At 33.6% G+C, this 11,704-nt stretch overlaps 1 protein-coding gene across 2 annotated transcripts; it reads right to left on the reverse strand.

Annotated features, from left to right (window-relative positions):
• Positions 1 to 1,721: 1,721 nt before the first annotated feature.
• Positions 1,722 to 9,103, reverse strand: LOC126696902 (U-box domain-containing protein 33-like). 2 transcript variants are annotated; one of them, XM_050393653.1, is made up of 9 exons: positions 7,968 to 9,103; positions 7,411 to 7,532; positions 6,952 to 7,073; positions 6,238 to 6,342; positions 5,462 to 5,903; positions 5,141 to 5,278; positions 4,087 to 4,584; positions 2,406 to 3,170; positions 1,722 to 2,219 (listed from the first exon to the last, which is right to left on the reverse strand). In XM_050393653.1, exons 1-9 carry the CDS (start codon positions 8,209 to 8,211, stop codon positions 2,037 to 2,039), a joined length of 2,619 nt encoding a protein of 872 aa, XP_050249610.1. In that variant the 5' UTR covers positions 8,212 to 9,103; the 3' UTR covers positions 1,722 to 2,036. The 2 variants fall into 2 exon arrangements, with proteins under 2 accessions (XP_050249610.1, XP_050249609.1); XM_050393652.1 differs by having other exon boundaries at positions 4,087 to 4,614; positions 7,968 to 9,101.
• Positions 9,104 to 11,704: the final 2,601 nt, after the last annotated feature.

The raw sequence follows: 11,704 nt of genomic DNA on the forward strand, positions 1-11,704 counted from the left end.
ATGGTCAAACCACAACACAACCTTAATAAGCTATAAACAAATCACCACCACCACCACTAGCACCACAAGCCATGGCCAAATTCCTCATTACAATAGCTTAAGCTCCGACCATCAAACACCAACTTCCCATCCAGTGAAACTTATCTAGAAAACCTAAAAAACAAGTCAGGTTAATTAGGTTTGAATTTGATGCCGTGGGGTTGGGATCATAAAGGGTTTGTGTCGAAATGAATTGCAAAACTTTTGACCCTTACCTAGTATTTTGCGAGTTAGATAAACTCGGTATGACTCATATTTTTTTCACGTGTAAAAAAAAAAAAATTCAAAATAAATAAGAAACTTGATAATAATGTATTTTTCTTCCTTTCAATACAAATAAGAGAATAAATAAACAAAGTTACTCAAAATAAAAAGTTAAATAATATATAAAATTTTAACTTTATACAAAGGTTCATTACACTGAAAACTTCAGGCCTCGATCTCATGAATAAAGAATCAGCAAGTGTTTGTTAGAAGAAAAGAAAGAAAGAAAAAAAAAATTGGGTAAAAGAAGTGAGTGCGAAACACATTTACAAAATGTTGTCAACAGGCCAAGTACAGATTGACCATTTTCTCATGGGCCCAAAAATTTCTATCCATACCCATATTCTCCATTCAAGTTCGGGCATGTTACCGGGCCACAGTCTAATTTTGTCAAGTCTGCCCCCCAAACAACGTTATTCTTCGTTCCAAGCATCACATAAAGCCAAGTCCAAACACGAGCCTAATATCAGTTAAAAAAAATTTAAGCTTATGGACTTGATTTCAATTCTATGCTTACTTTGACTTGTTTTGAAATGGAAGAACTTGGTGTTCCGATCCCCTCTCTAAGCCATTGGACTCTAGACTCTAGACTCTAGTGCGCGTCGTTGCCATAACATTTTTTTTCATCTTATAGCATCTTGTTGAGGTCATTTTGGATTTGAGAAATCTCATTATCAAAATTGTCTTCCCCCATTAGCTTGCTCAAGTTCTTGAAGCTGTTTCGGATAGGTAGCAACACCACTTTCTCTAAAATAACGTGTCCTTGCGAGGGTGTCACACTCTGCTTTGCCATATATATAACTTAAGAAAAATTTAATTTGGTCATGCAGATACTAGATAGTGAAGAAGTTGATTTTTCATATATAATCATGTGGTAAGATTTCTGTTCAATGATACACTACCAATTTATTCTGCTAGAAAATTCTTCATTAATGTTTTACCAGCAGGCTAATAGAAAAGATATTAAAAAATAGATATACTAAATTAGCATATACTAGTAATAGATATATAGAGTGCAATGACCTAATCAAATGTTCATTTTCTTACACAGACTCACTGCTGGCCATATGGAAATAGAGTACCATTACTAGCTAGAACAATTTCCTTTTCTTTTGTTTTAACTATCAAATCATCAAAAAAATTTTCTCTGTAAGTGATGGATACATGAGGTGATATAAGTATCCTGTCAGAATACCTACTGAAGTTTGGAGAAGGGATTCAAGATATGAACAAACATGAAAATAGGATTGTGCTAGCTACCTGATCATATTACCCAATCAAAGAGTCAGGCTCACTAAATATTGTAACAACTCAAGCATTTTGATCTTGGCAACTTAGTCCTAAGCACAATGCAAAGAGAGAGAGAGAGAGAGATCTTGGCCATCTCAGCTATGTAAAAGCCAGAGGCAAACCCCACATCTTTTCAATATTTTCCTGATCTTGGCCTGTATTAGTAAGAAACTATTACAAAATGAAAGATAATATTATCCTCATATAAAGGTGATATGAGATACTGTTTCTATACAATGAGATCAAAACATTTTGCAAATACAAAGTTGTATTTTATATACAACAGGATTGATTTTACGTGGTTGCTAACTCTCAAGATTCAACCCCCCCAAAAAAAAAAAAAAAAAAAAAAAAAACCAATGAAAGAAATACGGAATAGTATTTTTTTTTTAAAGAAGTATGAACAATATGTAGTACCAAGAAGAAAGGAAACTTTAGATTTTTCAATGCTGTTGCAGCCACTCTTGAATGGCAGAACGAAGAGCATGGTTGGGGACAAGATTACAGTGTTCAAGCTTCACATTTGTCATTGGTGAAGTATCATGTCCACTGTCCAGCCATCCTCTCAAAGCCTCTGCTTCATAAGTAAAACCATCTGCTGCCACATGTGGATCTTGCATGACTTCCTGCAAGTTTGCAAAATATATGACAACAAAATCCAGTAAATAAAGATCATGCATGAATAGTTTCCTTGATAAAACATTCAGGTCATTGCTATATTTCTCACAGACTAAAGGTTTAGGAGGATGCAGTCACAAAAGTTAATTCAGTCTAAAAGATATATTGGAAAATATTAGGAAAGAAGAACCTACGTGGAAAATGGGGCAAATAAAATATGGAGGAGGTTGGAAATGCTCTTCAGAACCCAACCGAAATGAAGATGAACCTCCACATGAAGCCCTCATTGGTTCAAGCACCCTCCAGACGTCTGAGCCAAGGTCTGGCCGGCTCCTTCGGTTAATCTCACAACACCTCAATGCCAAACGAGCCAACTGTTCTGCCTGCACAAATGGCCAATCCCCAGCCAAAGGATCCAAAAGGACTTTCAAATTTCCAGAATCTAACGCATATTGAACTTCCTTTGTTATCCCCAAGGCTGACCTACCGGTCAACAATCGTAATAATATAATTCCAAATGAATAAACATCTGACTTTGGAGTAAGCTCTGCTGTGGAAAGGAACTCAGGATCCATATATGCAAAAGTGCCCTTTGGGTCAGTTTTCCAATACCGCGTTGAGTTGTTGTTTAAACTTTCATCTTGAGATAATAAACGACAGATTCCAAAGTCACTAAGTTTGCTAACAAAGTTAGCATCAAGGAGAATGTTGGCCGGTTTTAAGTCTCCATGGATTATGCTGTTTGGTTTACATGAATGAAGAAAGATGAGGGCGGAGCACAACTCTGCAGCAATGCGTATTCGAATTTGCCATGATAATGGGGGACTATTGTCCTTGCAGCTGAGGCGATCTTCAACGCTTCCATTTGGGAGGTACTCATAAATAAGAGCCCAAGCATCTGGGCAAGCTCCAATGAGTGTAACTAGATTGGGATGCCTCAACTTACTCAATACATCAACCTGAAATAGAACCAACCAATGTCACACAACGCCAAACTTGCAATCAATTTAATTTACATTTTTTTTTTTTTTTTTGAAGTTGTAGAAAAATTACCTACTACAGAATTTAGCCAAAAAAAAAAAAAAATGAAGAAGGAAATTGAGTAAACAAATTTCTTCCTATCCAATTCTTATTTTCTAAATAAGCTCAGATTTTTATATATTATAAATATACAAACAATTTTGTGCCATTATCAAAACATCGTTTAATGCTGCATCAAATTGTGAAAATTGGATTGGACTGGACTGTTCGAGTGTGTGTTGAGTCCTACATTGGATGTTTACTAGGTGAATATTGGGTTTATGAGTGATTACGAAGAGTCCAAATTGTAAACTGACCCGTCCTTTTGGGTTGTAAGCATAGATGTGGCTAGTGCTTTTCTCAAGTCGTTACAAAAGTAGTAACTAATGAATGATTTTAGATTGTATTCGACTAAAAAATGGTACATGTTCAAGTACACTTAATTAATTTATGAAGATGAGGAATAAAAAATGATGAGAGAAGCCAAACCAAATTAAGAGTAATATAATTTAGGTCAACAAACCTTCATAACATGCATTCATCTAAACGGGTACAATTTCATTTGAGCCAACACCTATTGATTACACTCCATAAAATTAATATTTGCTTAAGCCATTTATCCAGTTCATAATGTAGCAAACAAATTTATTAAATGAAATTACAAGAACATACCACTTGGGTCCTAGACTCCTAGTATTTGATGTACTAATAGCCTTGGGAATAGCAGTTACACTCATGGTGAAGATTTAGATTTTCAACTCTTCCAGACAACAAAACATACAATCATCCTAATAAAAACATGATGTACACATTTAATTCATCTAAAATAAATACACAGAATTCAAACCATCTTACCTCCTGCTGAAATTCTGATGGGCCTTGCAAGCTATGAGAGTGTAGCATTTTTATAGCCACTTGGGTGTGACGCAGGACACCTTTATAAATGTTCCCATATCCCCCTTCTCCAATCTTCAGGGATGGATCGAAGTTTCTAGTTGCTTCGTCAAGTTCTGAGAAAGAAAACTCAGAGAAGAACTGAGGCATGTGTGTGCTTGAGGCTTCTCCTTGTTTCTTCCTCAGCTCCTCAGCTTCTTTAAGTGCAATGTCTCTCTCTGTCTGCAACTCATCTCTCTCTTTCTTATAATTTTGCAAGAGTTCCACAGCAGAGATAATCTTCTGCTCCAACTCCTTTACCATCTGCTCAGATTCTGCAATTTGCCTCTCCATTGATGATTTCTGATCAAGGGCAATTTCAAGTTCTTCCTTGACTTCGGAACACAGGTTATTAACCTTTTCAAGTTCTTCCTTTTCTTTTGCTAGTGCTTGCTCCATTTCTTTCCTTTGCTTCAATGCCTCAAAATAAAAGATTTCTGATGCTTTAGCCTGTAAATTGCATAATTGGCAATTTGCATAGGATAATGAGATTTTTTAAGTTTACACTCTGAGATATCCATATAAGCAACTCAATACAATTGAAAATGACGCCCAATTCCTTTGCATAATCTAAAAACATTGGTCTAGATAGTGTTATATATGCTCCACCTCTTAGTTGGACCATCATGGAAGCATTTAAACAAGATCAAACTAACTTTATCATTAAGAACCAATGTTAATAGGGAGGAATGTCCATACACTCAGCCCACTTAACTTTTCTTGGTCTTCTTATCCTATATATGGTTAAAGGACTTAAGGTATGTGATAGTCAGTACAAGGTGCGTAGTATGTTGACAATTCCACTCCATAGGACGTAAGCATCACCTTTCTTTAATATGTTAATTTGTACCTATGAGGCTGTAACATATAACTGAATTTCAGGGTTTTTTGTTTTTGTTTTCCCCCAATCCACATAAACAAAATCAGCTCCATAATGGATAGTAATAAATAAGTACCAAGGATATAAGATAAATACCCGCCGTATGGAATCAATGGCATCCTTTTCAGCTTTCCCACGCTTGACAGTCTCTTGAAATGCTTCTCGCTTTGCATTTCTGGCCTCCGCCATGGCTTGTTCAAGTTGGTCATAAAAAGTATCATCTATACTTCCATCCTGCAAGAATCCGTCAATCATTAAAAGTTAAAACCCATTCCTATATTTTGGTCAATGATATACTTGCTTGACTAAAGAGAAAGGTAAAATGTTTCTTACAAAATCCAAACTTACAACTTAAAACATAAACTTGGTCCATCCATAACATTAATGTGAATGTCCTACAAAAATGTTAGCACGTACCAGTACACTGGGAGGGGAAGACTGATGAAGATCCTCTTTATACTGATGGAGTTCACTTAATTCTAATCCATTCTCACTTCCCTCAGTTCCCACATACGGAACAGGAGCTACCTCACTAGAAAAGCTTGAGTAATCCGAACCCTGATGAGGACTGCTTCCAGATAACCTGTCTGATTCACAGGAATCCCCATCTGCATCCAAATTGCTTTCTGGAGCTGAAAGCCCTTCAGTGTTAATTGGGGAAAAACCAAATGTCTGAATATTGACAGACCTTACTCTTCTGAAAAGATCTTGAGCTGGATTACTGAGTGCTACCCGAGTAGTGGGCACCACTGTAACAGATTGTGATCTCAAATGGTTTGGTTGTCCAGTTTCATTGTTTGGACTCACTTGAAACAAAGGAGAAGCAACCTCGACATCAGCTCCATGTAAATTACCTTCCCTGTTTTGACATGGTACTTGTATTAGTTATCATATTGGGAGTGGCTTAGATGAGTTTAGTTCACTTCTGTAGAAAAATCATCAAAATCAAGTGACAATCCAAAATTTTAAAGCCACTGACAAGCAAAGCTTTTATAGCAGTTTAAAGTATGCAATTTGCAATGTCCCTGATAAATAGCTGATCAAGCATTTTGTAGGCAGAAATATAACCCATACGTCATTAAAAAAACATAAAAGCTGCTCCCCTGGGAATACATTCTTCATCTAATCACATATTTTCTCAACATATCAGCACAGATCAGCATTGCAAATGTAAATACAAATTTTGAGCAAACCTGTTGTGGATAAGGTTCCCCTTGCAGACAAATTGAATGTGACAGTATGCAGGTGCTTGTTGGCGTACGTAAATGGCTTTCTTAGACTTGAGGTCCATCATTCTCCTGCAATTTCAGGCAGTAAGGTAAAAATCTAGTTATACAGGCGTACATGCAAGATTCAAATCAGAGGATCCTTGATTCAGATTACTTACAACTAACAATATGCTGAATTCACTAACATCATCAAACAAAATGGTGAATACCAAAGAGTATGGTACTTATTGAGTTTTTTTTTGGGGTGGGGAGGTGTTAAATTCCACAAGTTGGAAACAAAAGTAATAATAGTACTTCATTGAAAAGAATATTAACAAGTAGTTGGCAGAGGCTACAATCAAAGTCAACCCCTTAAAGAAGGATATCTAGAAAGGCATGTCTAATTGCATGGTGTACTGATTGTTGCTGACAATACTGTTTATTAATTATTTATTCATATGCTTAAATGATTTTGAATAGGCTACTTAAATTCTCTTTTCAGTCACCCTGGTATGTTCTGCAGAAAGCAAATACAGTTGGGACCCATAACATCACCGTACGCTGAATGAACAAAAATAATAAAGCGCATCCATCAGAATTTCCCAATTGCTTTATCTTGTGAGATCCACAATGGATGTACAGAAAACTAAATTAACATCATGATTAAGCACATCAAAACAGTTCCTAAGTGGTTTGTACCTTGAATAGTGTTTGTCTGCAGCTGCTCCCATGACAAGCTTCCTGATTCCATGCTTGCAGATGAGTTCCACTATTCCTTTTTCGATGTTATCCATTTCTATATTTACTTTCTCAGCCCGTACCTACATTAAAATGTTCCCAAATTCAATACAAACCAGAAAGTGCAACAACTGCTTCAATCCAACATTTCAATATGATCCCCAAGATATTAGGATCATGAATCCTGCTGTTAAAGAGGTTCAGGAACTATTAGGTAACACTACTTTAATATTTATATCCTATCATGTATACCCATTCTAATAACTGTCATCCAAAACATTTAGCTTCAGTCTTCTTACCCAATTCATGAAAGAACTTATAAAGTTATTCAATTTTAGAATACAAACTATTCACAAAGGCAAAACAATTCAAAAACCTTCCAATACATTTGGACAGAAAGAGACAGAAGACATATTATACCCCCATTCGGCGGCAGATAAGAAGATATTCATCAAGGGTCTTCTGCATAAGTTGCCTTTCAATTTCTCTGTACGCCTCGACTTCCTGTTCTTTCATTGAGCTTGCTGGAAACTTTGTTCCCACTATAAAATCAAGAAAAACAAATACTATATATTAAGTTCTAGAGGAGCTAAAAGCCCTTAAAAAAGATGCTGGAAACTGCAAGACAGTATGATCATCAAACTCAAATCCAACTAAGTAAATGCATATAAAAGATTTAGCCAAATTCAATCAAATCATCAGTTTATGAGTTTAAAATTACAGACAATTCCTAGAAAATTAAGATTGATCAATTTTTCAGAAATTGTTAACCAAATTTTAGAACCTCCTCAGCTATGGCCAATTTTTTTTTGGTCCAAAATTTCTCTCCCATAAAAAATTCAATTCAAGGCCCAATCTGAAAACCAGTTTAAAACATTATACTACCTGCAAATTCTACAAAAACATTCAGGAGGAGGCAAACCATACACTTGTGTTGTGTGTGCATGAAAATAAGCATATTTATGCTGCAGACTTACTCAAGGGTATCATCTGTGCAGGCTGATGAACATGAATGATGCAAACTTTCTTCCCTCCTGATTTCTGTAATGTCCATACCAAGGTAGATTTACTATCCTTCACATCTTTTGCTACTGCAACATATATTATATCTTCAATTCTGCTCACCACTGAGTCTCCTTCAATTTCTTGCCTACTTGCCATTTGCACTCTAATGGTATGGGTCCTTTGGGTGATTGCAGACACAGGACTCACCATAGCCATGCTAGTAACTACTGTAGAACTCTTCCACCTTATGAAAACTTCTTTTCTTTTCTAGATTGAACAACCCAATTCAACTTTTTCTCTTTCCAATTATGGAACTTAATAAGCAATATCTGAAATTACCCAATTCAACTTTCTCTCTCTCTAAACTGAAAATCCAACAGTAAACTACAACTTTGTAACGCTTTCTCTCTCTAAAAACAAAAAAACCATAAATAAAAACCCAATCTTTAATTCAGTAACTTGATAATAGAAATAGCAAAAATCTCAAACAACCCAATTCAACCTTCTCCCTCTACAGCTCAAACAGACCAAATTCAACTCTTAATGTCTCCAAATTCCTCAACTTAGGTACTAAGAACACCGAAAAACCCCTACCACCCAATTCAATTCTCTCTCTCTAGAACACTCACAAACCAAATCCAACCCTCTTTAGAGCATAACTGAAAACAATCTCACCCAATAAAAACTCCCCCTTTCCCTGAAACCCAATCTATATGATCTTGGATTTGGGTTTCAACCCTATCCTTCTCACCAAGATTTTCTGGGGTAGATGCTATGAATCTCAAACTCAAAGAGAAAAATCAAAACTTTGAAAAGAACAAAAAAGAGGGCTGGTGGGGTTGGTCAGTGAGGTGTGTTATGTGTATAGTAGATATGTGATTGAGAGATTTGAGAGAGCCAAAAGCCTGGATTGTCTTGAACTAAAAAATGATTGTACCATCACAACAATGAGATTGTCTTTCACAAATAAAATATAAAACAACAACTCTCCAAAGTTACATTAACAATTCAATAGCGGGTCCATAGTCCAACTGTTCTCTCTTTCTTTTAAAACCACGTTACTTTCCTTGCTTTTTAGTTCTCTTCCTTCAAGAAGAAGCTTCTTTGAATAGGCATCACCCTTCACAACTCACTACTTTACATATGTGATCCTACAAACCAAATTGTAAATCACCATTTGGAGTGCAACTTGCATGAGGGTGTCCTCACGTGCTTTACGTTATACCTCACTTCCTATAAAAAGACAAATGGACCAAAATGATGATAACTTTGATGAGAGTGATTAGCGTGATTGGTGAGTGAAAAATGTCAAAAAGGACAATACCTATCAACTTATTTTTATTGAGATTAAGTTTCTATTTAGTACATCATTTCAATAACATGTTTTCAATACAATATTATACTTATTTTTATACATTTTTTTTATCAACATATATTTTCAAAAAAACTAAAAACTGTTATTTAAACACACGTATCAAATGGGTCCTGAGTGGTTCGGTTTAGTTGAAGTGCCAAACTAATAAAGTTTCTTATCGAATAATTAAAATAAAAAAAAAGGCAACAAATTTTCAAAAAAGATAAATCACAAGTTAAAATTCTATTGTTAAAAAAATAAAAAACTTATCAAGATTCAAGACCACGATCAGATTTGAATTTTGAAGTTTATAATGTGAGGTATTTTCGTATATGATATCTATTAAATAACTTTTATTTAAATTTACAAATTATAGATTTTTTTAAATACATTTTTTTGGCTTTTTTAGATATAAAATTTGTAATTAAACTTTTGTACGTAAGTTTTGTTTACATTTCTTTTTTGTTGATAATATGGTTAATCATCTTTATGTTTTTATGACATTTGATTTTAAGTAAGATTTATTGATTTTAATCTTGAAAAACATTATAAAAGCAACTCTAACGTGTATTTTTAATAAAATTATGTAAGTGATTTATACATTAGAAAAATAATACAATCTACGTTTATAATTTAGTACGTCGATTACAATTTTCTTTTATTTATAAGAACTTTTAATTCTTAAAATAAATCTACATCATCAATATCAGAATAAGAAACCTCACTAAAATATAAAATTCTATTTGAGTATAATAAAATAAAATTTCAAAGTGTAGATTAATAGAATTTGATTCATTAGACACGGTATTGTATTTTCACATAACAATAGAATCACCCAATATATAATGTCAATTAAGGTTGTCAAAATTGGGATCTTATGTAAGATCGTGGGAGGTAGGTAGGATCATGGACTGTAGGATTGGATCATGGATCATAAGATCCTATATTATTTGTGAAAAAAAATCACATTAGTATGTTAAATAATTACATAGATTATACATTCAATCATAAAAAACCAAAAATTTGCATAAATTTGATGTAATTACCATACATCACTGCATTCATTTGTAAGCATCATTTAAAGAAGCCAAAAACCTTAAAACGTAACATTCTATTGGAATGTTATTTTTCATTTAGGTCAAACTGAGTTTTTTGTCAAGTTAAAAAAGATTACAAGAAATCAAGATTATTTGGGATCGTCAGAATTGTACGATTCTATCGATTCTAAACAATCGCAAAGATTCTTGAAAAATCTAGATTATTTTGGGTAGATGGGATTGTAAAATTGTAAGATCGTAAGATTTAGATCGGTATTTTGACAACCATGACGTCAACCATCACAAGCACAAATTAATTTACTTAAAATCATATTAATAATAGAATAACTGAATAAGAATAACTAAATAAGTTTAAGGATGAGAGAAAAATAGTGACTTGATGGTGATTGATTATCAAGATATAATTTTAGAGAGAAAGACTAGAGAGAATATGTGGTTTGACAGTGGCAAGTTGCACGAGTTATTTTCAAAGAGATGGGATGGGGGGGGGGGGGGGAAGAAAATATTTGAAATCCTATTTTCTTTATTTGGGAAAATGATGAAAGCCTATTTTAATTTTAATGGGATAAGAGAGAAATTCTATATAGGTTTATTCAATTTTTAGCTATATATGATCACTTTCCAAAAAGAAAATGTAAATGCAACTGTCAACTATGAAGATATGTTTTACTTTAATTAAATTGTTAAACAGAAAATTTTATGTTATAAGAGTTTTCTTTCTTAGGGGTCTTACGCAATTGCCAAAATTACCAAAGTATATAGAAAATGCTAATCCTCACTTTTCAAATACCCTATAATTTCCTCTTTTATGTTTACTTTTTTAAATATCCTATAATATCCTCTTTTTATAGTTAGCACCACCAACTTAAAAAATAAAAAAACTCAATATTAAGGTCAAGAAGTTAAAAATAATAAATTTTAAATTCATAAATATTGGTGCATATTTTTAAGAGAAAATTATAAATGCTCTATAGTGTATTGTCAGCCAAAGTATAACTACTAATTCTTCTATAAAAAAAGTTTAACTACTAATTACCCAATAATTTACCATCTCCAGCTAAGGTACATTATAAAAATAAAAATAAAAATAAAAATTATGTTGATGAAATTCATGAATAGATTTATACCTTATTAATATGTGGATATGATATTATCGATATCAATTAAACATTATTTAAATTTATATCACAAGTTTTCTTGATGAAACAAAAATGTTAAAGCTCGATATTTAACAACATCAAAGAGTAAGTCTAATTATAATTATAAAAATGTTGAGAGTTCTGTAACTCAACTGGTT

The sequence above is a fragment of the Quercus robur genome, chromosome 8, assembly GCF_932294415.1.
Source record: "Quercus robur chromosome 8, dhQueRobu3.1, whole genome shotgun sequence".
NCBI lineage: Eukaryota > Viridiplantae > Streptophyta > Magnoliopsida > Fagales > Fagaceae > Quercus > Quercus robur.